Raw genomic sequence first — 24,499 nt, forward strand, 5'->3', positions numbered from 1 at the left:
ATTATAGACGTGTGAATAAAGTATTTACTATGACATAAAGTATTCAATACCGTGTTAGACAGTGGAATTAATATCAAATATTCAACATTTAATAAAGTATAGAGCATCCTACATAGCATAGAGCATTTTAAATTACATGCAGCATTCATAATAACATTGAGGATTCGACATAGCATAGAGTAATCCACACTACATTGGGCATCAAATTTGACACGAAGGACACTTTAAGCAGCATGGCCAATTGTGAGTGGCCAATTAAGGCCAATTCAAGACGCGGCGCTGCATGCCTACCAGATTTGAAAGGCCCGCCTGCCCTGTGAGCAGCCAGTATAACTGTATACGTACCTCTACTAAACCCTTAATCCTTATAAAGCTGGTCAACTACATAAGTCATAACTCATCTACAATCAACAATTAACCTGTTTCAATCAACCTACATTGATTTCCCAAGTAACTCTACTCCTCATTAAATATTCTTGCTTATTAGAGTCTAGCAGCCATCAGGAATAATAGCTGCGAATGCTACTTCATCCAAGTGTCTCTTAGATGAGGATCATCTATTTTCTACAAAGCAGCCCTCCCTTCGTCGCCGTGTTCTTCGTCCACGTCGTCCTATTAATTACGATGAGTCAGTCAATCAGTGGGATTCAAGCGATGCAACCCGCGAGGCTGAAAACGCTGGCGTTGAAAGCCAGGCAACCATGTTGTTGCTATCTCAATCTGTTTCGGCGGTGTCGAATGATATAAAAGAATCGGACAAGGACGATAGTCCATTTGAGAATCCCTCTGTTCTGTCTCATGATCTCGGAATTGAGATCCCTGAATCTCAAGAGGATGAAGAACCTGCAAGCGCTGTTGCTGTAAGGTCCAGGGTTTGTGGGGGGGTGAAACTCGTGATACGGATGGCGATGAGTCTGCAAGCTCTGGTTAGTTTTGATCCTCACTATTCAACGTTGCTGTTTAATGGCGACAGTTCAATTTTTCGTCCACACCCGGAACACCAATGACATCTAAGATCCGCATCTGGAAGTGTAAATACCCCCTCGTTATACACTGATATTATACGCCGTTAGTGTACTGTATCGTGAATTGTGTAGTTGGCAATGGCCAATCAGCGGACAGAGACACCCGCGACAGTCAGTGGTGTGGTGGATCGAACCAATGGTAGCATAAGCCAGCAGCCGATCGGCGCAGTGATTGCCCCGTTGGTCACAAGCTCGAGGCTCCTCAGCCAATCGATTGGCGCCGTCGCCTGGTCCAGGCTGCGGCATCTCTGTTTTGATGATTCTGATTAGCTAATCAGGATAATATTTTATTCCTGACTGTTCGGGTTGCATGCCTGTTTGTGGCTATTTTCGAAAATCCTGCAAGAGGCGATGCTGCAGCTGCAGCACGAGCTTCAATGGTGGAAAAGCACAAAGCCAGCTGCCAGCATCCGGCCGCCAATGGGATAGGATATAATGGCCATGGCGGTCCCGGACCTGGCCAGCCCCGGTTGCTACCTACTATCAGACTAGTACCAGTAGTAATAATAAGTTGGAACTTGGAGCGAACCTTGCTAGCTCAATTGCTAGTGCTGCTCCTCTCGACTGCGAAGGGAGAACAAGCAGACTCATCTGCTAGTCAAGCGCCCTGCTGCACGAGACCATCCACGCCTGGCGAGAAAGTCAGGAGGGGGACCCGGAGTGAGCCTTGAGGGTGAAATCCGCATTGCGATAAAATAACAACACAACAATGATAGTATCACTTACAATCATGTAAGAATAGGAATAGCAATAATATAATAATAATACTCACTCTTTGGATGCAGCAGTAACCCGGGTTGGCAGTGGTTAGTTACGAGCAAAGCACCACGGAGCTAACCACATGAGTCCGTACCCGCCTCGCCGCCGAACCAGGAGGCGCGCCCAAATAACCTTCGAACACCACCTCAGCCTGAAGATTCGCATTGCGCCCATCGCCAGACGTCAGTGATCCGCCCTCCAGAGCATCGGTCTTCCCTGCGAGGTCTTGCTGCTGTCGTCTCTCGAGCAGCCTGCCTCCGAAGAAGCTGCTGCCTTTCTGTGCCGGCCCCCAATCAAGACCGCCTCCTCGTCCTGAGCTCAGGAGGTGACGAACGAACCAGGTCCGATGTCAACAATTGCAGGCCCTCCCGATTCTGGTGAGTCCGCGAAATCTCCTCTGTGGCTTCACTCATCATCGCGACCACACTGCTAATCTCCTCCCGTTTGTCCAGGCCCAGACCATGCAGCATCGCACCCCCCCGCCGATCAGGTGAATCCAGCACAACATCCCCCATCAGATAACGGCCAGTCCTCGTCTTTTAACACTGCTGAGAACAACCCACAATTGCCGCTGGAGAGCCCAAAGAAGAAGCGCTCCTTGCTCCTGGTTCCGTCGCGAACCTCGTCGAGGGGAAGCAAGAATCAATCATCCGAGATGACCACCGAAACCGCCCAGGACGAATCCACCACCATCACAAATTCCCAGACAAACCTAACCAAAAGACGAAGGGATCGCAGTAAGGCAAGCAGTAAACGGTCGCAGCGAAACAATCAAGAAGACAACTCGCATGCCAAGGGGGAAAATGATGATGACCGCTACCTTAGATCGGAAAGAAAGCCCAAGTCATCTTCCAGGTTTCTGGCCATCTTGAATTGCTGTAGCACATCCGCACCGGATAATGAGGATCCCGATATCCCAGCAAAGAGAGCCGAAGCCAAGCAGCCTGCTTCGCTGCGGCAGGCCGCCAATAATAAGGCCGATACAAGTGCCGCAGAATCAAGCACCGCCGAGTCAAAAGATCATCAGGTTCTCAATGAAAAAACCGGTGAATTCATCAGTCCCCAAGCTCAGGGAGATGGCGTCGTTCATCAACCATCCGTCATGCAAGATGTTTCCCATCTACCGGTCACAGCATCTCGCAGTGAGCCGGCGACTAAGCCAACTACGGCTGTAGCATCAATCAGCAAGAAAGATGGAAGCAATGATGAGATTGAAGAAGACTTGATTGACCGAAATGCTCTTGAGAATTCCCGAGAGGATCATGATGTTGCTATGCTAGATGCTCCTATAGTTCAAAGTATAGAGGAGGAGAATAAGGTAACGGCACAAGATATAGCTCCTCCACCACCCCAACCACCACCAGATGTTCACTTACCGGGACCGCCTGCCACGACGGGGAAACAGAACGTATGGCTACTTCCTCCACCACAGCCTCATTTACATGGTCGAAAATGTCTGATACTGGACTTGGACGAAACACTTGTTCACAGCAGCTTCAAGGTAGTTTCTACTCGCTTGACCTCTTTCGCTTTTCTTTATCTAACATTTTGACGAAACAGGTCCTTGAGCGAGCTGACTTCACCATTCCCGTCGAGATAGAAGGACAATGGCACAACATCTATGTGATAAAGCGACCAGGTGTCGATCAATTCATGAAACGAGTCGGGGAATTGTATGAAGTGGTCGTTTTCACGGCATCAGTTTCCAAGGTCAGATTCAATGCATAGCACTGCTTGAATAACGACTCTTACTTACAATAATGATATAGTACGGCGACCCATTACTTGATCAACTCGACATCCACAACGTTGTTCACCACCGTCTATTCCGAGACAGTTGCTACAATCACCAAGGAAATTATGTCAAAGTCAGTTCCTCACATTCCTAACCAACCCTCAAATTTATATCTAACATATGCTCCAGGACTTATCACAAGTTGGTCGTGACCTCCGGGAGACCATCATCATCGACAATTCACCCACATCGTATATATTCCATCCGCAGCACGCCATCCCCATCAGCAGCTGGTTTTCAGACGCTCATGACAACGAATTACTCGACTTGATCCCAGTTCTCGAAGACCTTGCAGGTGCCCAGGTCCAAGACGTGAGCTTAGTGCTTGATGTTGCGCTGTGAAATTTCTAATCAGCTCCAACAATCTTTGCGCTTTTTTTTTGTGCCGCCTTTGAATCGTTTTCATCACACTCTTCCATCCACCCCTTCATCTCAGTATTACACCTTCGATTTCGGTCAGTCCTAAATGACAGCTCACTCGTCGACCCCATCTCCATTGCCTCTCCATTCCGTTTTGTCTAGCAACAATATTAGACCGATTGTGAAAGAGCACATCCTTTCATACGCAGTTCTGCGCACGGATGACTCAGAGTTGAGCTCATTGATATACTATTTTGCATCTGGCATTGTTGAGCATTTGTCCTTCGTGTTTGTCCCTTTTATCGCACCCTTACTGTGCCTACGGCAATGCCCGCCGCCTCTGCTCCCAGCGAGTCTTGTTCTCTGATCATTCAGCATCACATGGGCGTTTGAATTTGGTTATCAGCCAAGATTTGCTCATATATTGTATTCGTTTTGCTCATTTTGACTTTCCACCTACATCCATGATCATATTCCCCCCCTGGTTTCTTTGTGTTCATCCTATCATTCAAGTGTTGATTCCACTGTCGTCCGAAGCTTTCTTGTTCCTGTAGCGATTTGTTATACTTTTTGAACGAGGCAGGCACTCTCAACTGTCTCAACCAGTGTTCATTTTGGAGATCTTGCAGCCTGGTACTGCCTCCTACCCAGGCATCTGTACATCTACTTCACTGGCCGCAAAAAAGCGTGATGTACATATATAATAAAAGCCTTTGAGTCTGGTATTGTTTCCAAAAAAAATAGTGTGTACATATGTAGATTCCAACATTGCACGGTCATCTTTTAATCTTGAGCTTCACTCAAGCAAGCTAAGCGGCGTGCTTAAAAGAGGAGAAATCTATAGTTGTTCTGTGAAGTATATTCGCAATTCATTGCGGCATTCCAAGCTAGCCGGTTCTGGTGGGAGATTGGAATTAAAATCTTCTCTAATCTACTGATTACAATAGAATAAATGCAAATGCGGCTCGTCTCCATTCAAATTCGCCTGCTCTTCACCAGCTTCGGCTCCGCTGGTCACTTTCTCCTTCCCGCAGCTTCAAAAATTAAATAACCGACAAGAACGCGACAGCAAGTAATAGCGAACGCGACCACCTAGAGCCTTTTGATATAAAAGATTCAGATATGAAGGACCGAAACGGCTGGGACGGAAAGCTTCGAGTCGATGATGCCGCAGATCGTCGAGCCGTCATAACAAACCCGGAAGCTCTGGAAGACCCCGATTACTCGGACGATGAAGCTCCGCCGGCTGAGGAGATCAATGCTGATGAAGGTACGCTGGTCTGCGCGTAAAATACTATTTCTTATGCTCATATTTTTCTCTTCATCTAGATATTCTCGACGATGAGGATCCCGAAGTCAAAGTATGTGACATGCCTTGACCTACCCCGCCATAACGCCTCCATCGATCTTAGGTTATTTTGCTTACTGAACCATCATGTTGAAGGACATAGATCTCGTTCACTGTAGAATATCCTCCATTCCCGCCCTAAAACTCGAAAGATTCGCCAAACTTGAGGTATATTAGCTCTCTGTTCGCTTTATAGCCGTGGCTGATGGTGATTTCTCCTACTAGAAATTATGCCTTCGCCAAAACCAGATTACCCGCATCGATTTTCCTGCTACCCTCGGTGCCACCCTCAAAGAGCTAGATCTATATGATAACCTTATTGGTCATATCAAGGGCCTCGATGAATTCACAAACCTAACAAGCTTGGACTTGAGCTTCAACCGGATCAAACATATCAAAAACATATCACACTTGAAAGAATTAACCGACATCTATTTCGTCCAGAATAAGATATCGATTATTGAAGGGTTGGATGAGTTAGTTCATTTGAGAAACCTGGAGCTAGGTGCGAATCGGATTAGAGTATGCACTGTCGGAGTAGCATTTGTCTGTACTCTTTGCTGATATTTCTGGAGGAAATCCAAAATCTAGATAATCTGAAAGCTTTGGAGCAGCTATGGCTCGGCAAAAACAAAATCACGGAGATGAAGGTAAGTTTCCACATTCTTGTTTATTGCAAGTTTGTTTGTTGCTTACTTTGTTAATCGAAGAATCTCTCTTCTTTATCAAACCTCAAAATTCTTTCAATTCAATCGAATCGCCTCACCAATATCACTGGACTCGCCGAGCTCCGCGACCTTGAGGAGCTTTACATTTCACACAATCTCCTTACTGATTTATCAGGTCTAGAATCGAACACTGCCCTTCGTGTGCTAGACTTTTCGAATAACCAGGTCTCAAAACTTGAAAACATCGTCCATCTCGAGCAGCTCGAGGAACTCTGGGCATCCAATAATCAGCTCTCCAACTTCGAGGAAGTCGAGCGCGAACTCAAGAATAAGGAGCATCTCGAAACTGTTTATTTCGAGGGTAATCCTCTGCAAACCAATAGTCCGGCAATTTATAGGAATAAAGTGCGACTGGCTTTGCCGCAGGTCAAACAAATAGATGCTAGTAAGTTCAACTCTGCCATGGAGTCTCAGACGCAAGTTGACTTTCCTCTTCTCTCCTAGCTTATGTACGCTTGGTTTGACGAAGACTCGAAAAACACGCAGGATGTACTACGACGGCCAGACTTTTGACAAATGTATTTTAACACGGTTTGTTTTAGTTCAATTTTGTACAGCTAGCATGAAATACATGCTCATGCATTTTCTTATAGTGGCCTTGACTGTAGTATGCATTATTTCTGAGAGGTGTTGTGATTGACAATTCTCAAGACTATGTACACATTAATATCTTCTAATTTATGTGCATGTGTAATTTAGACCATTCAAATCACAGACTTGTGCCTTTTGTAGAAACGCCCAGATTGCACCATGACCTATACTTCTTTAGTCTCTCTCCTTCCTTTATCTGCCCTTTTGCCCTTTCTTCCTCCGTCCTCTGGTAATAGCTCCATCAAACTCCCCACAGAAACCCACTCCTCTAAAACTCTCCCTTTCTTGGTTTCTCTGCCTTGGATTTCCTCTGATGTAACAACGTCACCCCGTTTCGACTTGAACGGAAAACAATCCGCCAACACATGTCGCGGGGCGTCTGCAGCAATGATATCCTTCACCCTTCTATCCTGCCTATTAAGAGACCAAGATTCATAGTACGGGTTCCTCCTAATAACCTCGTTTTTGTGGTCTACTTTGGAAGTGGATATTTCACATTGAATGGTTCGACGCTGCGCATACATGGGTGTTTCTGATGAGTTGTGGTCAGATGTAACTAACGCCGCTGCAGTCTTTCCAGGGAGGAGATCGATGGTGAGGGGTGATGCATTAATCGCCTTTCTAGCTGCTTCAGGGGTATCAAATATAGCCAGGATTCTGTTTCTCTTGCGATCCGATTTCTCTATTTTATTGTCTTTATCAATCTGCTTCATTCATTGATTAGATCCAGTCATCCTTTTTCACGAAGAGAGGTAGGAGGAAGAGACATACTTGGATACGTTTAAAAGTCACTACCTCACCAAATTTTTGTAATGCACTAAGTACTGTTCTCCCGTCGGCTATGTTTCGCAAAGGGCGACTTGTTTGAATGTCGATTTGGCGAGATACCACGGAGCGGAAACCGTCACGGACTGCGGAGAAGAGAGAGGATGTAGGTGAGAACATGTCTGTTCCGTAAGGTGAAAGAAGTCATTGCACTAATAATATTTTCCATATATTGTATAGTATTTCACATATCGGAATGAATTGAATGGGTGATGGCTTGTATCTCTCAATCTCGAGGATTGCGGTCAAGGCTAAATTATCTGGAGCTATTTTATATATAATCACGTGATACCCACCCATTGATTACAATCGCACTCTAAGTATTTTTCCCTCAAAAATGCAGACAAAAGTATAAGTATCCATTGTATATTCAAAAAGTCTAACTTATATTCTGACGGAGTAGAACTACTACTCTTACACATGTACACAAATCCGTAAATATCATGTATTTGAGTTGTTCCGCATAACCAGCTCAACGAATGGATTTTAGCAGAGTCAGTCTCAAGAGAAATAGTATAATCTAGAATGAGGAAGTCTACTTATGCAAACATGGGAATGTAGAGTCCGTACTAATTCAAATATGTCAGTCCACTATACCTGGGATAAAGAGGCCATGAAGGGTATACGGGCACATACATTGACAGGATTGTTGAAACGGAGGTTCAAATCCAAACCATTGAAGGCATCAAGCTCTGATTGATCCAGGCTCCATCCGGTAACGTCCAAGTTCTGGGACAGGCGATCGGGGTTGTTGCTCTTGGGGATCACAGCAATGTTACGTTGAGTAGCCCAACGCAGCAGGATTTGCGCAGGAGTCTTGCCGTGCTTTGTAGCAGCTGACTTGACAACATCGTGATCAAAAAGCGCGGGCGTGTTCTCTGCAGAGGACATGTTCAATTCAATGAAACTGAGAGGACCAAATGACGAGTACGCGGTGATGACTATGCCCTCGTTCTGAGCGTACTTGACGAGTTCCTGCTGCTGGAGGTAAGGATGGTGCTCGATTTGAAGGGTAGCTGGCCGGATACGGGCGTGGCGCAATAGGTCCATGATTAACTGTGCACTGAAGTTGCTGATACCGATGCTGCGAGCAAGTTTCTTGTCGACTAGTGACTCCATTGCTTGCCATGTCTCCTGGATAGTGGCCTTACTGAACTCAAGCTTGCCATCAGGGCCGGTCCACCCAGGAGGATAGCGCTCAGCTGGGTCAACGTATTTGAGAGCGACGGGGAAGTGAATCAAGAACAAGTCGAAATAGTCAAGACCCAAGTCCTGCAGTTGCTTGCGCGCAATGGGCTCAACCTTGTCACTGTCATGGAATGTATTCCAGAGCTTAGAAACAACGAAGAGCTCTTCGCGCTTGACAAGGCCGTCCTTGATAGCCCGTGCGATACCCTGGCCGACCTCCTTCTCGTTTCCGTAGTCTAACAGCGTGTCAGTCTGGGTATGAAACAGTATACACCAATATTTCTCGACTCACCACAAGCACCATCGAGAAGACGATAGCCAGCCTTGATGGCTGAATAGACCTGGTCTGCGCACGTGTCATTGTTAACCTTCCATAGGCCGAAGCCCACGAGGGGCATCTCATAACCACTGTTCAATTTGGTGGTAGGTGAAGTCATTTTTGCTAGAATTCCTGATTGGCTAAACTCCGGATAATAAAAGTTGTCCAAATCCAAGCTAATCCGACCAGCAACGTTTATTTGGTGCCACAACACTTAAAGAATATTGATAGTAATGGAAGACGAGTGCACCTCCTTTTAAAGAATCAAACCGTCAGACGCTCCCGCAATTAAAAACATGTGGCCTTTCGACCTGAAAATTTTTTGGTTCCCCTCCATGAGTTACTGTACATTGTCCTAATTATCCTAAAACTAAGGCTAATTAGGAAGTCTCAAAGCAATTGACTCCGCCGAGGTGGGGGAGGGGTAGGCCTGGATTGTATGGCATGGCTTGCGCGGCTTGTAGATGTGCCGCTCCCTAGCCAGCGTCCACCCATAGGCAGGCATGGTTTTAGTACGGATCTGTGGACACGGCATAACTCCGATGGGGTTCTAGTGTTGAATGATACTTTAGTATGGAGTAGTAAAGGCACGTTGAGGACATTTGCAGTGTCCGGCTAAATGGGGGAGGGCTAAATACCCGGACGGCGGGACTATTTGCCGTTCCGGATAAAGTCATGACAAGGAGCTGATGACCCATATTAAATATTAATTCTATCGTTAATATTCCTATCCTGGAGGGTTTGTTTTTCTTCTTTATTCCAGGAAAGAATGACATGAGAAGAGAACTATTGGCACCAGTATTGGAGATAACACTTTGAATGACAGGTAGGTGTGAGTCTAAAGAATAACCCTAAAATTCAGTCCTGGAGAGTTGAGATAGAGCAGTTGAACTTAACCTAACATCGTTGGAACTTAAGGTCCTAAGGTTAGTCTACCGAATGAGCATCTAGGGGTTAGATTGCGAGTTCAAAATTACATTTGATTGTTCAGAGTCGGAAATAATTAAAACGGAAATATGTGGTTAGACCAGAATGACCCGTAGGCAGCAAATCTGTCAGAGAAAGTATAGTAACACTCGAGAAGATCCTCCTACCCAGAAACCAACTAATGAAACAACCAGCATTTGAAACTTAGCATCTTTCACAGAAGATCTCTATACACCATATGTGTAACATCAAAGCAGAATAGAGTATCGCTCATTAAGAATTATCATTATTATCGTTATATTTAAACCGCCTCGACCGCGCTATTATCCGCGTATCGTGCATTTCCAGGAGTTGTACCATTCATGTGACCGCTTGTTGATACCCCACTGACTAGCTTGTCAATCAGGTCATCGGCGGGGAGTATCCCTTCTAAGCCGCTTCCTTGATGTTCCCGAGATACCGGGATTTGTTGTTGCTGCTGCTGTTGTTGATGGTGATGGTGATGATGGCTATTGGTAGGGAAATGCATATGGCCGTAGCTACCAGCGACAAGATCTGAATGCAGGTTTGCCCCCTGCGTTTCCCACAAAGGAGCTGGTGTATTTGAAATATCATGCATAGATGGTGCGCTAGTTCCAAAAATCGAATTTAACACACTGTTGTTGTTGTCATGGATGTGTTGAGAAGACATGTAGTGGTTATTATCACCACCAAGACCATACCCAGGTAAGTGTGATTGAGATGTTAAAGGAAGGTCGTGGACATTGAACATGGCCTGGCTAGCACTTGACGCATTGACACTGCCCGGTTGTGTGGTTTCCTGTGTGAGGCCAGCAAAAGAGTCGAGCACTGATGTGACCGAAGGTTTGTCCACCAAGCCGTCTTCGGGCTTGCTCATATTGTTCAGAAAATCATATGGGCCCTGGGTATTGAACATTTGGGCGACTCCATCCGTGTGATCGGCATATACAGGCCACTGTTGTTGGAGATTCACTGCGGGAAGATGGTGATGGATCATGCTAGAATGTGTGTTCGATTGGTAAACATTGTCCTGAGGTTTGGACGAAACCATAGAATCCAAGGCGATGGGTGGTAAGTCAATTCCAGCCGAAGCTCGAGGGCTGTTTGTACTGGTGCGCTCAGGAGGAGGAATGAGTCGCCTCCAAGTTGTGGTCCCTACTTCGCCAGGCCGAGTCTGACGAAACTTCCATAACAGAATAGCCATTCGCTTGCTCTCGTCTCCTTGATTACCAGTGGAAAAATTCGACATTCGACGGTGACTAGACGGGATGGCCCTCAACTCCTGAACGGCCGAAAGAGAACGGAAAAATTGGCGGGTGCGGTCATCAGCTTCCTGAACGGCCCCTGGACGGCCCGAGTTCTCCGACATTTGTTTCTCTTGGGTCAATTGAGTGAACAGCTTTGCCCACCACGACGACTCGAATAATGGTTTGATTTTTGTTGATGATGCCTTTTGAAGATCATGATAGGTTTCCAACATCTTTTGCCCGTCCTCATAGATATAGGTGCTGCAAGTCCAGTCTTCCATTTGGCTTACAAGAGATACATCTCCCATAGTCGGATGACCAAAGTCAAGATCCAACTGAATTCCTAAGCGAGATCCTGAAGGAGGGAAGTCTCCCATGAGTTGCAAATTGACCTCTAGTAGTATCACGTCGCAATCCAATGGGCTATTAACGTCTTCCACGAGAGAGTACATGTGAGGGAAAGATGTGCGCCATCCATTTAAATTGTCCAATGGCATAGGGAGAGCAACAGGTCGATGCTGATCACCTTGTAGGCGGGTATAGACATGCAATGCCTTGTCAATGCGATTGGCTTGCTGAGGTGCACTCACCCACATGTCGAAGTTAAAAGCATGAACTAGGTGCGAGGTGGCATCGTACATATTGGAACCTAGTGTAACGGGAGTAGGCAAGTCACCATTGTACGTGTGAGAAGCAGCACTGTAATCAGGACAGGCGGGATACTGTTGGCCATTGAGACCTCTTGAAATTTGATGATCAATAGAACTGCGGTACTGAGGTGTGGTTGTTGGAGGTTGGGTGTTCGGTGCATCAGGTTTTTCTCTGACGAGTCTTTCCCCTGAAATTTGTCAGTCCTGGAGCTACTTCGAGTCTCTCGCACTATAATACCTACATTCGGGATCGCCCTTGAGGAACGAGTCTAGAACTTGAAGATGACTAGAGACTTGCTTTCTAGTACGTCGTTTCCCAGTCAGCTTGTAGATATACTCGGCGATTAATTCGTTTCGTCCGTAGGATTTGCCGCGCTCAGACCACTTTCTACGGCCCATGGGAGGATTTGCTTCCAGAGCTATATACTATATCAGTTCCTGTAAAAAAGTAAAATGGTATTAGCATCTCTCACCTTGCTGAAAGGCATCTTCCAATGCATCGGACCAAACGGGCTCGCCGTCTTTTCCAGTATCACGACGCGGTCGTGCTCTGTACTCGAGATACTTCTGAGATTTCAAGTAGCTTCGCTTTGGTCGCATAGCAGACATAGGATGAGAAGCGGATTGAAGTCGTCGCAGCTTTTTTGCTTGTATGCGTGCTGCCAGAACATGACTATCGTGAACACTAGTACTCGACACCGGATGACTGTAGGGAACAGGAGCAGGAGGATATTTTAGAGCTAGCGGTTGAAAATGGCCATCATGACTGCTCCCATCCCCGTTCATCACACCATCGGCATACGACTGTGCATTGCCTGAAGTGTGCTGAAGGGCTCTGTGAGCACCTCCTACACTGTCTAGTGACGGTTGTGCTTGCGATACGAAAGAGTCGGCTTGCCACTCAGCCATGGCGTGGATCGAGATAACCACCTCACAAGAATGGTACCAGAATTCCAAACAGCAAGAAGGAAGGCCACAGTGCCAATGAGCTGAAAACTCGCACCGACACACAAGTCACAGGAATCAAAGTTAAGAACGTAAATGCTACAAGAGAATGTTGGAAACTGGAAGGAGAATGTGAATGCCGGAGCAGGCAACATGGTGTTTATAGCAGGCCATCATGCCCTCCTGACAAAGGGCTGGCCAAAATGGACCAGCAGCCCTGCTACACCGAAGTGCTGCACTACACGCTTCCCCTTTACAGTATTCCTACTCTCTGATCGCGACCCCATCAGGACCGTGTCCTCGGGCTGGGCCATTCGGGGAAGAGCTGGCGAGGAGCATGTTCAGACGGTGGTTATCCTTACCGCGCTGATAAGGGCACAGAAAAAGGGCACGATGTTCGATACTGGATCAAGCAAGGGGTTTCAAGAAGCGCAACCCGACCAAGAGCCAGTCGGAAGTTTTCTCGCGACACCAAACATCATCTGATGGATACAGAGCTCGAGATGCTGCCGTGATAATGGCAATAACATTGGTGGCGATCGAAGTCGAGGAATGTCAGCCAGCCAACAATTGGCACCAGTTTTGGTGCCAAAGAATGCTATTGAAATGAAGAGCAAATTTGCTGGAATGTAGGCCCAGTGCCTCTAGAGATCTAATCCAGGTTCGTGATCAAGGCATATTAACGAGGACGAAAAGGTGTAGATAAGGGAGATTCCCGACGGTGCCTGAATCTTTGAAATCTTTGTTTAATTGTCACTTGCAGCAAACTGCACGAGGTCTCCTGCGGGCACATTGCATACTGCAGCAACCCTAATGAAGGAGAACGTGTCGAAGGAGCATAAGGCAGAGAGACCAAGGTCCACCCCGCAAGGGATACAACACAAAGCAGCATACTAGAGCCAAAGTTCCTGGATTCTCCCTATCAACAGGTGCTAAATGGATTTTAACTGTCATCCTCCTCTGCCCCTACAACAAATTTCTTCCTTCCGACTCCGGTAAGGTTTTGAAGCTTTTCTCGATCTAATTGCTGTCCCGTTTTCTTCTCTATCTTGCGAATCTCTTCTTCTGCGTCGACTGATTCTGCTGAAGCATACTCCAAGACCAATTTTCGGCCTAAAAGATGGGTGTTTTTCAGGGCATCCATGGCGTTTTCTGCCTCCCGAGAGCTTACAAAGTCAGCAAAGGCAAAACCACGTGCTGATCTGTCGAATTTCTTCGGCACTCGCACAGATCGAAGCTGTCCATATGCGCCAAATAATGACCTAACGTCTTTCTTAGTAGCTTGGAACGGCAAGTTCTTGATAATAATCTTTGTCCTTCTTGCAGCAATCTTCTTCGCTGTCTCTTCGCGCCGTCTACTTTCTGCTGCGTCCACACCCTTGTGGGATGTTTTTACAACAAGCGCGTGTTGGTCTAAGGTGTAGCCATCCATAGCCGCCAGTGCAGCTTGAGCTTGCTCCTTAGTGCGAAATTCGACAAAACCAAAACCCATGCTGAGAGTTTCGCCAGGGCGCTTCGGATCTGACTTGGTCTTTACCTTAGCCGATAAGAACCCTTCTAGAGGTTGGAAAACTTCTGATAAACGTGTGGTTGTTGTAGCAAAATTCAAATTTCGTACAAAGAGGGTCGTTGTTGGCAATTGAACCTCGTTATCCTCAGCAGCAAAAGTATCGGCAGCAGAGAAACCTTGAGATTTAGCTTTAATATCGGGAGCCGGATTAATTGTTGTAGTAGCTGGCGAATCGAATAGATTTCTCGGGGCTCGCTCGAGAAAAAGAATTGAATCCCCCAGTTTGCGATATGCTAACCCTTTGAAAGCTTTTTGTGCCTCATCCGGTTTCGCGAATTCGACAATAGCAATTGTTCCGCTCGGAGGAATCAGTAGACGAGTCAAATGCCCAAAAGGTTCAAATATCTTTCTTAATTCTGGTGATTTTACGCCGTATGAAAAGTTTTTCACTAGAATCGCAGTGTTGCCTCGTTCCCGCTGTTGGAACGAGTCTAAGTTGACACCATTCTCTATGAAGTAAGCTTTAGTCTCTTGAATCACGTGTGTTTCTGCATGCGCTTGTTTAACAGCAGCATCAGAAGATGTTGGATCAAGCAGGTCCGCTTTTGAAACTCCAAGTCTGTCTGCTACAGATGACATGACAGCATCCGTCTGAGATCAAATTAGTATCTGCCATAGAAAATCAAAAGCGAGAGAGCTTACGTTCATATACAAAGAGTTCCAATTAAAGGTGGTCGATGATGCTTCCATCTTACGCTTGATCTGTTTCTGTTTCTTCAACGGTAATTTGGATAGCTCGTAATCATCAATTTTATACGACTTCTTGGCAGATGCTGGAAGAATGTGAAGCAAACGCCCTTGGAAGTCTTTTCCATCCAATTCATTGTAAGCATTTACTGCTGACGAGGGGTTTATATACTGAATATATGCAAAGCCTTTACTGGACGTGGTCCGGGTATCAAATGCAACATGTATCTAACGAGAATTAGCCATTGCTTGTAGTCGATTTATAGACCATTTTGAATGTTTGGGCAGCTCTTCAGATCTCAAGAGGCATCTACTAAAATACTCTTGTTGGTCACATCATGTGCTTCGCATCAGATGTCCCTATCAGGATAATCATCACAAGAGCCGTAATCTGGGAAATTTTGATGGTGGACGGTTGAAAGGGAAGAAAACATACCTCTTCAATTTTTCCATATGAGGAGAATATAGCCTCCAGATCTGCTTCTGTTGCACCGTAGGCCAAATTACGGACAAAGAGTCGGCCAGAGCTGCGAATTAGTTCGACATCAGCATTGTAGTTTCTCTCTTCGGTTGTTTCTTTTTGCTCTAATAATTCCTCGTCTTCAGGTGCTTTGGGGGACTGTCTAATAGTGACTTTTACTGCCTCGTGACTATTCTCATCTCTTGATGTTATATTTGGATGACCGAGTTCAATCTGCTCTTCCTCATCAAGAAGACCCAAAAGACGACTAGTCTTTGACCGCAGCCAGTCTGCGTCAGATTTTGGCTGATCGTCCCCTTCATCCATAGTAGAGGGGCTATCGTTATTATCCGGGTCATTTTTCTCCTTCTCTTGTGGGGCGGTTGCTAAGGCCTGCTCCTGAGTCTCAAAGCCAGACGGATCGACTTCATTGACTCTTGGCTTCTTGAAACACTTCTCTGTCTTATTTTTTGTAGGCTCTTCTGTATTGTTTGCTTCGGTAGTTGCCTTATCTGCCACCGAGGGCTGAATTAGATCATCATCATTTGCCCATGTCCGAGTTTTGGAAGGATGTTGCATGACAGTGAGAAATTCTTCGAGCTTGTCATCAACCTTATGTTCATCTGCATCGCGCTTGCGCTTGAGGTTGTTAGTGCTAGGTGAATTGGCTTGGTGCGAGCTATCTTGGCTCTTTGTCGGATTGCTCTCTAAGGCCTGCAAAATAGTTAGCATGCACAATCTTGCTATGCGTCAGCTCAGGTGACGAAGTAGACGCAAACAGCACTCACGGAGCGAGCGATCTCTACAGAGATCTTGGACATTCTCAAATAAGTTTTGTGAAAATATTCTACAGCCTTCTTTGCGTGAGACGCATCTTTGAAACCCACAAAGCCAATGCGGCGACTGGGAATAACGTGTGCATCAGTGACTTGAAAGCGACTTGCAAAGTGCTTTCCGAGGTCCTGATTAGAGAGTGTGGGTGGAAGTCCCGACACATACACTCTGGTGGTCTCCATAGCTGCGTCTCGCTGATAGAGACAGCGATGTGGGAGAGTGTTGAAAGAGGAAGGAGGAGCGATACCGAATCCTTTTTTTTCCTAACCGTTTTTTTTTCCTTCCTCTTTTCTGCCGGCAAAGGCGGCGGGCGGTGAAGGGATGGGGCCAGGTGATGATCGGGCGGCCCGTTTCAGCCTGTCCCGCAAATATTATTATTATTATTATTATTGTTAGCATTATTGTTCTTTGCGCCCAGACTCGCCTCAGGAGACGCGCAGATCAGTCGACTTCATACAGAATCCCCATTAATCTTGCTTCTTGAAGACACGGCACAGTCACGGCACTACCAACTCAGTGTCTAAAACAATTCCCGTTGGTTTCTGTCTGTCTTGAGTAGCCATGGCGACCGAAAAGCGAGAGAAGCTCGAGGGTGAGTCGTGGCGTATCCCGGCAAAACAATGCTTATGCTAACGACAAAGTAGCACAGATAAAGTCTGTGGACATGGTGCGCACGATATTCACCTCGTATGATCACAATATCTGCTAACTTCAATTCAAGACAGAGGACATGCAACAAGAGGCTATCGAAGTTGGTAGGAAGCTCTCAAGCACTCTGAATGGGAACACACAACTGATGTAGGCAGCAACGGAGGCGATGGATAAATACCATGTCGAAAAGGTGCTTAATCATATGCGCCCATTGAAATCCACTTGTCTATGATTTTGTACCCTTACTAACATAGTTTGCTTTTGATTAGGATATCGCCCAATACATCAAGAAAGAGGTCGGCTTCACCCCGCGCCATTCACATGTTTCATTGCAAACTGACTTTGCCTCCAGTTTGATTCACGCAAAGGCGCAACATGGCACTGCATAGTCGGCCGCAACTTTGGTAGCTTCGTGACGCATGGTAAGCTCAATTGGAATATCATTGTCGTTACTGACCACCGGCTAACCCATTGTCGCGCAGAAACAAAGCATTTCATCTACTTCTACCTCGGCCATTGCGCAATCCTTCTCTTCAAGACCCAGTAATTACTTGAAGGCATTCTCAGACCGCAAATTATATACCTTGGCTTGAGAGTTCTCTGAAAGCGGGTTTCATCGGAGCTATATCGGAGTTCGGGATATTCTCTCATCGGTCAAAATCAGCTCACATTTTCTACAGTTTGGCAGAGTTTGTATGGGAATAGTCACTCATCCATCCTCATCTTCTTATCTTCTTTTATTTTCTCGTATGATTGAGCGATGTTGTTATCTTTGCCCGAAGCTACGATTTTCCTGAGTAGCACGGTGCAAGAATCTTATTTATTGCATATACTAGGGATAGTGTCGGTAAAGAATAAATCGGACTTTGATTAGGGAGTTATGCAAACATGCATCAAAGTAAAATAAAAGAATCGCTTGACGGCATAATAAACGTTTCATCTGGTGTTTTGGAGCGTCCTGAGCGCCAAGATAAAGCGTCAGCGCTTCCGTGTGTTTTTCCCTTGCTGCCCTCGCTGCCTAGAAAGTATGCTTAGACTCATCCGATATCAGTGTTTGAAGTCCTGCAACGCCGTCTATTCTTCATCCCTTGATTTGTGGTGCAGCATCAGCATCTAAAACGTCAAAAATTGTGCAAACATTACATCCACGTCGTTAAGAGTACAAAGGAAGAGATACGTCATGGCTATCTGCATCACCTTCGGAACTCAAGGTAAGAATTTATGTTCAGTCTACTTGAACGCATCATGTCTGCGCAACTGGTATTCACGTATCGATTTGATCCATGTATATATTTACTGAAACGGCTACCAACTGCGACATTATGATTCCAAGTACCTGACTACTTATTCCTTGAATGCACATCAAATACTGTAAAGAAAATTATAACTAATGTTGCTGCTGGACTAGAGTTTTCCTCAAGACTTGAAGGGTACGAGCAAGTCCGAGCATTTTGCTACAACTGTAAGTCCCAACGCCACTGTACGCATAGAAAGCATATTCTAACTAGATGTCGAACAGGCGGGAACTGGGATGGACACTGTGAATCAAGGTGGTAAGTCATCTATATATATCACTCATCCAAGGCATCCAGACTTACGGTAATTTTTATAGGTCTTGGATTACCATCTGCTTTCTTGTGAGTTCCTATAGTTGGCCCATGCGAACAGGATCTTCAGTATCCATTCAGGTGCCAAATATGCTAATTTGTCTCTGAAAAAGCCGGTGATCCCACTGTCAACCCACAAATACAAAGTATGCAATTTACTTTAAACCTTATTGCACTTGAAGGCAAAGAGCAAGGTCTAAATATTCTATAGGAGGTCCGTTGTGGTCGGTGCGGATTTACTCAAGATCTCAGGTATTAAGTGGAATCGTCTTTATTGGATTTATGTCACTCATAGACTTTCTATAGTATACGTCCTGATATTACACCGGCTACGCGCCCCCCGCCTGGGGCTTCTTGGGGTCCTGCATATGGACACCCACCACAGCAATATTCTCAACCATACACTGGGCCTCAGCCACCCCCTCCCGCTGGGCAACAACACCCAACGCCCGTAGCATCAGGAGGCAACCCAGAAGCGGGACATGCCTACAAATGAAAACGCGGTCTATTCTCAAAACAGGTGTCTTGAAAGTTTTTTCGGCAGTTTGAATTTTAGCGTTGATTAAGGGTTTGTATGTCATCACTGCCATGCAATATTGGCTGAGCTTACAACTATCCCAGATAATCAATTATATAGCGAGACTTATGAGTTGAAATTGTATGATACCGAACATTGTTGAATTTCATAACCTTTGATGGATACATGCAGATACAAAAACAAACTTTGTAAAGTAAATTCTCTCCCGTAATATCAAAAATAGCCCTGTCTGCGAGCCACCCATTGAACACCTGCTGGCGCGCAATATCGAATTTAGGGTCACTGCGATAAACATTTGAAGGTAACAGTCTCTAGACTACCTCGAGATGGCCTTTTTATGCCGCTACTTGAAGTGTAGTTTTTCCAGAGCCATCAACGGCATTTACATCAGCCTTTGCAGTCAATAACAGCTCAACCACATCTAGATAGCCACTCTCAGCTTGCTGCATGGAGCGCAGTCCCTCCATAATAAGAAACAGCATTGACATTGGCCTTTTTAGCCAATACCCTCTCAATGATCTCTAGGTGACCACCCTTAGGAGTTGATTGAAGCGCAGTCCGTCCACTATAACCAACAGCAACAGCATCAGCATCAGCCTTTGCAGCTAATAATCTTTCAACTACTTCCAATTGACCACGCCGAGGCTGAGGCCGGGCTTTTCTACGTAGCTACATAGGCATTAAGGTAACTAATGCATCTCTAAACAGGCGAATACGTCTTGAAAAAATGACAGATATCGCGCAAACGGAGATTGTATGTAAGATGTCACAGGTGGCATTGCATTCTACTGCCACCCTACCTTGCGACCCGGGCAGCATGAGGGGGCCAAAGGGCGAAGGAATGCGAGCAAGACTTTTGAGCCGCATCAAGTTTGGGTGGAGTTTACTGATTGGTGCTGGGATAGCCACCGATGACCGCCAGCCAGGCTGCCGATGAGCTGCAGCCGTCACACGCAGCAGCGAAGTAGATCTTGAAATCACTCTGGGGGAGATGATAACCAAACGAGCCAGAGTAATGTCTATAATAGCGAAAATCCGAGTCATAAATTTTTAATACATACCACATCACTTGGACATGAAATCACATGATACTTGGTTGCCCTACGCCTGAATTCTCTAACCCTATCCTGTTCAACTAACTATATCTCTACTCATGGAAATTCTATCAGGACCCAGACTATTAGTCTTTGTGATCAAAAAGTATTAAGTACATGTAACTAGTTTTGTTATAGTAATGGAGGACTATCCGAGCAAATAAGTTGTCATAGCTCTACAATTATCCACCCAAGGTCAATCCTCATGCTACCAATTGTCAACCTCATCATAGCTCATGTTATGGAGTCCTGCCCTGGCGGCGAGACGGGCAGTCTAATGCTGGACCAGCAGAGCGGCCGAGAGCCGAGCTCCGACATTTCAAAGTTCCTTGACTAACATCTCGTTCGTGGCCGTTCATTTGTAAAATTCAATGCCACCAAGTGTGCACCAATGCTTCAATTGATATGTAATTGCAGTCGGAAAAATGACACATCCACGCACTAGAGACTTCATTATCCATCCATCCCCTACGCCTACTGCCTATCACATCTTCTTCCTCCCCGGAAACCCAGGGCTGGTAGAATACTATGCTGGTTTCCTACAATCACTGCATCAATCACTGAACTCTACAGCATCTTCAAAATTCCATGTCGCGGGGTACTCATTCGGGGGTTTGAGGTTGCTGCGGATCGAAAACCAGGAAATAAACATACAATTGTTAATGATGGACTTCACAGCATCACCGAACAAACAGATCTTGCTCTCGAGAAGCTGCGACAGTATATCGCCGATCAAGGAGAAGAAGAAGCAAAGGAGCAGAGCACCCAAATAAACGAAAGACCTAAAGTTATTCTCCTTGGTCACTCTTTTGGCACCTTTGTGACAACAGAAATGATAAAGCGGATATCAAGCGAGCGATTTCGGGAAAAATATGAAATAATCGGAAACGTACTTTTGTTTCCCCCAATACCAGACTTAGAAAAGAGTCCCCGGGGAACTAGAGTCGCGGTATGAAATTTACTCTTCTTTGATCCGGTGCTCTACGTATTGCATCCAGGGCTAATCAAGCGCAGAGCCTAGCAAGGTGGAAGTATCTGCCAAATGTGTGTTCGTTTCTGGCAAGGGCCGTGTATTCTCTGCCTCTAGTCTGGGCGAATGCTGTGATCAAACATTTTACTGCTTTTCCACCTGATGCTCTTGAGACTACACGTGCCTTTTTTGGTAGCAAAACCGGTGTGGCGCAAGCACTGTACTAAGCCCTTATCTTTATAAACTTCGAACTCTTCTAACGGACTGATATTAGATATATGGCTAGACTAGAAATTGACGAGATCAAACTCTCGCGGTGGGAATCAGCCTTCCAATACACATCAAAACTGACGCCCACCCCACGAATACGCATTTTCTTTGGGAAAAATGATTACTGGGTCTGTGATGAGCTGAGAGATGCCTTCGTGTATAAATACTGTGATGCTACTGGACCAAAAGCGTTTGGAAGGGACTTGGATATTACAGCAGAAATCGACCCGAGTGACGATGGAGATGAGGCGAGTGTCATGATTCCCCATGACTTTTCGATACGTAAGTCTCTAGCCTCTATTTTTTTAAAAGTTAATAACGCTGATTACCAAGACAGGTCACAGCGAGCATGTGATTCCATACGTGGCTAGATTTATTGAAGATATTATTAATCACGAATAGAATTAATTGTTTTCAGTCTGAAATCAGTGAACAAGCGAAAGTCTAGATGCAGAAGGGTATAAGCGGAATATCGAAGTCCCGAAACAACAGTATCATACATTCACGGATTACTCCGAAACAGGCAACTTCTCATCCCCCGCCACCTGCTCCATGCTACCGGTTGCCGAACTATCTGCCTCTCGTCCCTGAACGGTGGTGGGTTTAGAAGGCCGTCTTTTACCAGTAGCATCGAGAATCATAGATCGTACGGTGTGCACGATACTCTTTCGACCCTCATACAACGGGAAAATAACCACGCCAAACGCTGTGCAGAATAACCACAGAATGCCAACGACAACCCAGCCTGTGAAAAACTTCTTGCTGAAGATATATCCGGAGCCATACATAGGCATCGGCCAGAGAATAAGTAGGCACAAGGTCATCAAGACTGTCAAAGTACGCGCGTAGAATGCAGCTTTGTTGAGTTTCTTCACCTCCTCCTCGGTCATGTCTTCTGGATGGTCGGTTTCACCGGGGATAAGCTCTAAATCGACATGAGCGGCGGCCGCGACTTCGGAGTCGTCGACTTTCCGGATTTTGCGCATCGATTCGTAGTCATAGTTTTGTTGGCCAAAAATGAGGGTTAAGATGGGGATGAAGATGAGGGGGCTGAGTAGAGCAGCCACGTTACCAGCGAGCATTGGGTAACTAGTTATGTTAGTGATGATTCCATATATCTCAGAGATAATGACACTTACTTGGCACCCGTTGTCGTGACGTTCAACTCGCCATACAGAGATTTTGCCGTTACCAGCCAAGCGATTAAAGCAACAGCTAGTCCCAAAGGTGGTGACGCAGCTGCTGCCACCCAGTTTTGTCCTTTCCACAGCAGGGTCAATGAGCCTGGAATCACGGCCGCCGAAATTATGACGCCCATTAGCAGATATAAGTATCCCATTCCGATGCCTGCATAATACAGACCAGTAGCGAAGGCAGCCATGATCAGCGCGTAAACAACACAAGCCATATGGGAGATCCAGACAAGCCTCTTGCCCTTTGCGCTAGGCTGGATGTATGCCTGATATATGTCATATGTGAATACCGATGACACGGCAATTAGCTGTGCCGAAAAGGCGGAAGTAACTGCCATGAAGACAAGCAAGCAAGTCGCAACTGCTCCGCCGTAACCCATCAATTTCACGGCAGCGAATGGTAATACCAGACCAGCCGTCACATCAGATGAGCTCAAAATTGCATCTCCCTGCAAGGATAGGGCAGTCAATCCCATGGTGGTAGCGCACAGCCATGGAATAGCAAACCAGCAGAGGCCACCAATCACATACCCAGGGAATGCGTGAACGGGACTGGCCGCAATGGCTTTGTTGTAGTAGCCGTTATCCAAGAACACCGTACCGAAGTTGCCAATGAGGTTGATGACGAAGAAAATGCCACCTTGACGAGAATGCATGGTGAGATAGCTGCCTCCAGAATTTCCATCTACCGGGTTTGCCTTGGCGGCGGCTGTCAGAATGTCGTACACCTTTCCAGGTGAGCCTAGGACCGGGCTGGTTGCATATGCATTGAAAGCAAAGACGAAAATAATGACGACAATAACAATTGTGTGCAGATAATCGGTGATGAATGTCGCCTTAATTCCACCAAAGACAGTATACAGCACGACTCCAATAGGAAGTAGGAAACAAGCAGCAGCAGTATGCATTCCGGTCAAAGAAGTCAGCACAGCGGAACCGCCGGTGAGCAGCATGGCAGTCACGAGGATGTTTGTCATCAGGCAGAATACAATAAAGACGCAATGGACGATGGTGCCGTATCGCGCGCGAATGACCTCCAGGAATGTATGGGCGTTTGGAGCGCGACGTTTCAGCTCGATAGCCAGGGTCGCGAAGAGGAGAATTTGCACTGTTGCTCCCGCAGCGTAGTAAAAGGGGCCGGAGACACCATACTCATACGCAACTGTTGATGATTGCAGAAGAGTTGCTGCCCATGTCCAGCTACTGACGACTGCGGATGCGACTAATCCGGACTTGACGGTGCGGCCTGCCGTGGAGAACATTTCGGAGGTCTGGACTTCATATTGATATCTGCCAATGTCAGTCAATTCACTAGACAAAATCGGGCGCAGTGCATTACCTCTTCAGTGCCCAGGTGATAAAGATCATCAGCAAGGCAAAGGCAAACCCCAAGCCAACCACAATACCATAGCCGAACCCCTGGGTCAGAGGAACGGTGAAGTGTGCCTCACCAGCCATGGTGTATCTATCTCAATCAACACAGCTTGGGTCCAGTTGCTTCGGATTTCCTTGTGTTTTGTGTGCCTGAATTATCCCTGCTCGCAAAGCAAGGACACCAGACGGACACACGCAGCTAGATATATATGTATAAAAAAGTGAGGAGCCATTCCTTGGTCTGGAGCATTCTCCGAGATCGCAGCTATCATTGGACGGAATGTGGACAATCGTTCGCCGTCTCCTAGTGGCATCGACAGCTGGAATAATAATGCATCATTGCGGTCCGATACGGAGGGCTCCGAGTCAACTCAGCAACGCGTGCAGGCTGCGATAAGGCACGGGACATTAGCTTTTCTGTGTGTCATGGACATTGAGTCATCGCCGGAGGATAAGAGCGAGGGCTCTCCGCACATGGCGTTTTCCCCACGCTTGACGCATTCCGTATAGCAAAAGGCCAAGA

General features: G+C 46.2%; 9 protein-coding genes across 9 annotated transcripts; 4 read left to right on the plus strand and 5 right to left on the minus strand.

The window, feature by feature from the left end:
- Positions 1 to 2,130: 2,130 nt before the first annotated feature.
- Positions 2,131 to 3,921, plus strand: BGW36DRAFT_357223 (HAD-like domain-containing protein; the record flags this gene model as incomplete). The annotated part of the gene is made up of 5 exons (XM_046213858.1): positions 2,131 to 2,161; positions 2,237 to 3,285; positions 3,345 to 3,494; positions 3,554 to 3,652; positions 3,709 to 3,921. 5 exons carry the CDS (start codon positions 2,131 to 2,133, stop codon positions 3,919 to 3,921), a joined length of 1,542 nt encoding a protein of 513 aa, XP_046074271.1.
- An 898-nt stretch (positions 3,922 to 4,819) lies between these two features.
- On the plus strand, positions 4,820 to 6,629 carry BGW36DRAFT_374419 (uncharacterized protein). The gene is made up of 7 exons (XM_046215679.1): positions 4,820 to 5,209; positions 5,269 to 5,300; positions 5,384 to 5,455; positions 5,513 to 5,809; positions 5,863 to 5,937; positions 5,998 to 6,400; positions 6,460 to 6,629. The coding sequence occupies exons 1-7, from the start codon at positions 5,062 to 5,064 to the stop codon at positions 6,477 to 6,479; spliced, it is 1,047 nt and encodes a 348-aa protein (XP_046074272.1). The 5' UTR covers positions 4,820 to 5,061; the 3' UTR covers positions 6,480 to 6,629.
- Positions 6,630 to 6,631: 2 nt separating this feature from the next.
- Positions 6,632 to 7,659, minus strand: BGW36DRAFT_405794 (uncharacterized protein). The gene is made up of 2 exons (XM_046218979.1): positions 7,378 to 7,659; positions 6,632 to 7,313 (listed from the first exon to the last, which is right to left on the minus strand). Exons 1-2 carry the CDS (start codon positions 7,549 to 7,551, stop codon positions 6,771 to 6,773), a joined length of 717 nt encoding a protein of 238 aa, XP_046074273.1. The 5' UTR covers positions 7,552 to 7,659; the 3' UTR covers positions 6,632 to 6,770.
- A 112-nt stretch (positions 7,660 to 7,771) lies between these two features.
- BGW36DRAFT_459724 (putative D-xylose reductase) lies at positions 7,772 to 9,272 on the minus strand. Its single transcript, XM_046222061.1, has 3 exons — positions 8,912 to 9,272; positions 8,068 to 8,855; positions 7,772 to 8,000 (listed from the first exon to the last, which is right to left on the minus strand). The coding sequence occupies exons 1-3, from the start codon at positions 9,054 to 9,056 to the stop codon at positions 7,971 to 7,973; spliced, it is 963 nt and encodes a 320-aa protein (XP_046074274.1). The 5' UTR covers positions 9,057 to 9,272; the 3' UTR covers positions 7,772 to 7,970.
- An 894-nt stretch (positions 9,273 to 10,166) lies between these two features.
- On the minus strand, positions 10,167 to 12,692 carry BGW36DRAFT_395632 (transcription factor AbaA; the record flags this gene model as incomplete). The annotated part of the gene is made up of 3 exons (XM_046218064.1): positions 10,167 to 11,971; positions 12,026 to 12,202; positions 12,257 to 12,692. 3 exons carry the CDS (start codon positions 12,690 to 12,692, stop codon positions 10,167 to 10,169), a joined length of 2,418 nt encoding a protein of 805 aa, XP_046074275.1.
- Positions 12,693 to 13,181: 489 nt separating this feature from the next.
- Positions 13,182 to 16,522, minus strand: BGW36DRAFT_131368 (putative pre-rRNA processing protein Mrd1). Its single transcript, XM_046209363.1, has 4 exons — positions 16,234 to 16,522; positions 15,422 to 16,159; positions 14,941 to 15,213; positions 13,182 to 14,889 (listed from the first exon to the last, which is right to left on the minus strand). The coding sequence occupies exons 1-4, from the start codon at positions 16,459 to 16,461 to the stop codon at positions 13,672 to 13,674; spliced, it is 2,457 nt and encodes an 818-aa protein (XP_046074276.1). The 5' UTR covers positions 16,462 to 16,522; the 3' UTR covers positions 13,182 to 13,671.
- Positions 16,523 to 16,674: 152 nt separating this feature from the next.
- On the plus strand, positions 16,675 to 17,807 carry BGW36DRAFT_374435 (dynein light chain type 1). The gene is made up of 7 exons (XM_046215680.1): positions 16,675 to 16,871; positions 16,924 to 16,946; positions 17,001 to 17,034; positions 17,086 to 17,120; positions 17,200 to 17,226; positions 17,283 to 17,352; positions 17,413 to 17,807. The coding sequence occupies exons 1-7, from the start codon at positions 16,841 to 16,843 to the stop codon at positions 17,475 to 17,477; spliced, it is 285 nt and encodes a 94-aa protein (XP_046074277.1). The 5' UTR covers positions 16,675 to 16,840; the 3' UTR covers positions 17,478 to 17,807.
- Positions 17,808 to 17,950: 143 nt separating this feature from the next.
- Positions 17,951 to 21,811, plus strand: BGW36DRAFT_415591 (uncharacterized protein; the record flags this gene model as incomplete). The annotated part of the gene is made up of 12 exons (XM_046219325.1): positions 17,951 to 18,141; positions 18,339 to 18,483; positions 18,543 to 18,567; positions 18,651 to 18,683; positions 18,749 to 18,789; positions 18,844 to 18,988; positions 19,299 to 19,302; positions 20,587 to 20,781; positions 20,811 to 21,118; positions 21,184 to 21,359; positions 21,414 to 21,691; positions 21,747 to 21,811. Exons 1-12 carry the CDS (start codon positions 18,111 to 18,113, stop codon positions 21,809 to 21,811), a joined length of 1,446 nt encoding a protein of 481 aa, XP_046074278.1. The 5' UTR covers positions 17,951 to 18,110.
- Positions 21,812 to 21,918: 107 nt separating this feature from the next.
- On the minus strand, positions 21,919 to 24,060 carry BGW36DRAFT_291459 (putative urea transporter; the record flags this gene model as incomplete). The annotated part of the gene is made up of 3 exons (XM_046210840.1): positions 21,919 to 22,498; positions 22,549 to 23,892; positions 23,942 to 24,060. The coding sequence occupies 3 exons, from the start codon at positions 24,058 to 24,060 to the stop codon at positions 21,919 to 21,921; spliced, it is 2,043 nt and encodes a 680-aa protein (XP_046074279.1).
- Between the last annotated feature and the right edge of the window lie 439 nt (positions 24,061 to 24,499).

This window comes from Talaromyces proteolyticus (genome assembly GCF_021365285.1).
Source record: "Talaromyces proteolyticus strain PMI_201 chromosome Unknown BGW36scaffold_4, whole genome shotgun sequence".
Lineage (NCBI taxonomy): Eukaryota > Fungi > Ascomycota > Eurotiomycetes > Eurotiales > Trichocomaceae > Talaromyces > Talaromyces proteolyticus.

Coding starts and splice junctions, on each gene's coding strand:
- BGW36DRAFT_374419 (XM_046215679.1), top strand. CDS start 5,062: ATGAAGGACCGAAACGGCTGGGACGGAAAGCTTCGAGTCGATGATGCC. Junction 5,938..5,997: donor ACAAAATCACGGAGATGAAG/GTAAGTTTCCAC, acceptor TGTTAATCGAAG/AATCTCTCTTCTTTATCAAA. Junction 6,401..6,459: donor GGTCAAACAAATAGATGCTA/GTAAGTTCAACT, acceptor CTTCTCTCCTAG/CTTATGTACGCTTGGTTTGA.
- BGW36DRAFT_459724 (XM_046222061.1), bottom strand. CDS start 9,056: ATGACTTCACCTACCACCAAATTGAACAGTGGTTATGAGATGCCCCTC. Junction 8,856..8,911: donor TCTTCTCGATGGTGCTTGTG/GTGAGTCGAGAA, acceptor ACACGCTGTTAG/ACTACGGAAACGAGAAGGAG. Junction 8,001..8,067: donor GTTTCAACAATCCTGTCAAT/GTATGTGCCCGT, acceptor TATTTGAATTAG/TACGGACTCTACATTCCCAT.
- BGW36DRAFT_405794 (XM_046218979.1), bottom strand. CDS start 7,551: ATGTTCTCACCTACATCCTCTCTCTTCTCCGCAGTCCGTGACGGTTTC. Junction 7,314..7,377: donor TGACTTTTAAACGTATCCAA/GTATGTCTCTTC, acceptor CAATGAATGAAG/CAGATTGATAAAGACAATAA.
- BGW36DRAFT_374435 (XM_046215680.1), top strand. CDS start 16,841: ATGGCGACCGAAAAGCGAGAGAAGCTCGAGG. Junction 17,121..17,199: donor ATAAATACCATGTCGAAAAG/GTGCTTAATCAT, acceptor GCTTTTGATTAG/GATATCGCCCAATACATCAA. Junction 17,227..17,282: donor CCCAATACATCAAGAAAGAG/GTCGGCTTCACC, acceptor CTTTGCCTCCAG/TTTGATTCACGCAAAGGCGC.
- BGW36DRAFT_131368 (XM_046209363.1), bottom strand. CDS start 16,461: ATGGAGACCACCAGAGTGTATGTGTCGGGACTTCCACCCACACTCTCT. Junction 16,160..16,233: donor CTGTAGAGATCGCTCGCTCC/GTGAGTGCTGTT, acceptor ACTATTTTGCAG/GCCTTAGAGAGCAATCCGAC. Junction 14,890..14,940: donor GGAACTCTTTGTATATGAAC/GTAAGCTCTCTC, acceptor ATTTGATCTCAG/ACGGATGCTGTCATGTCATC.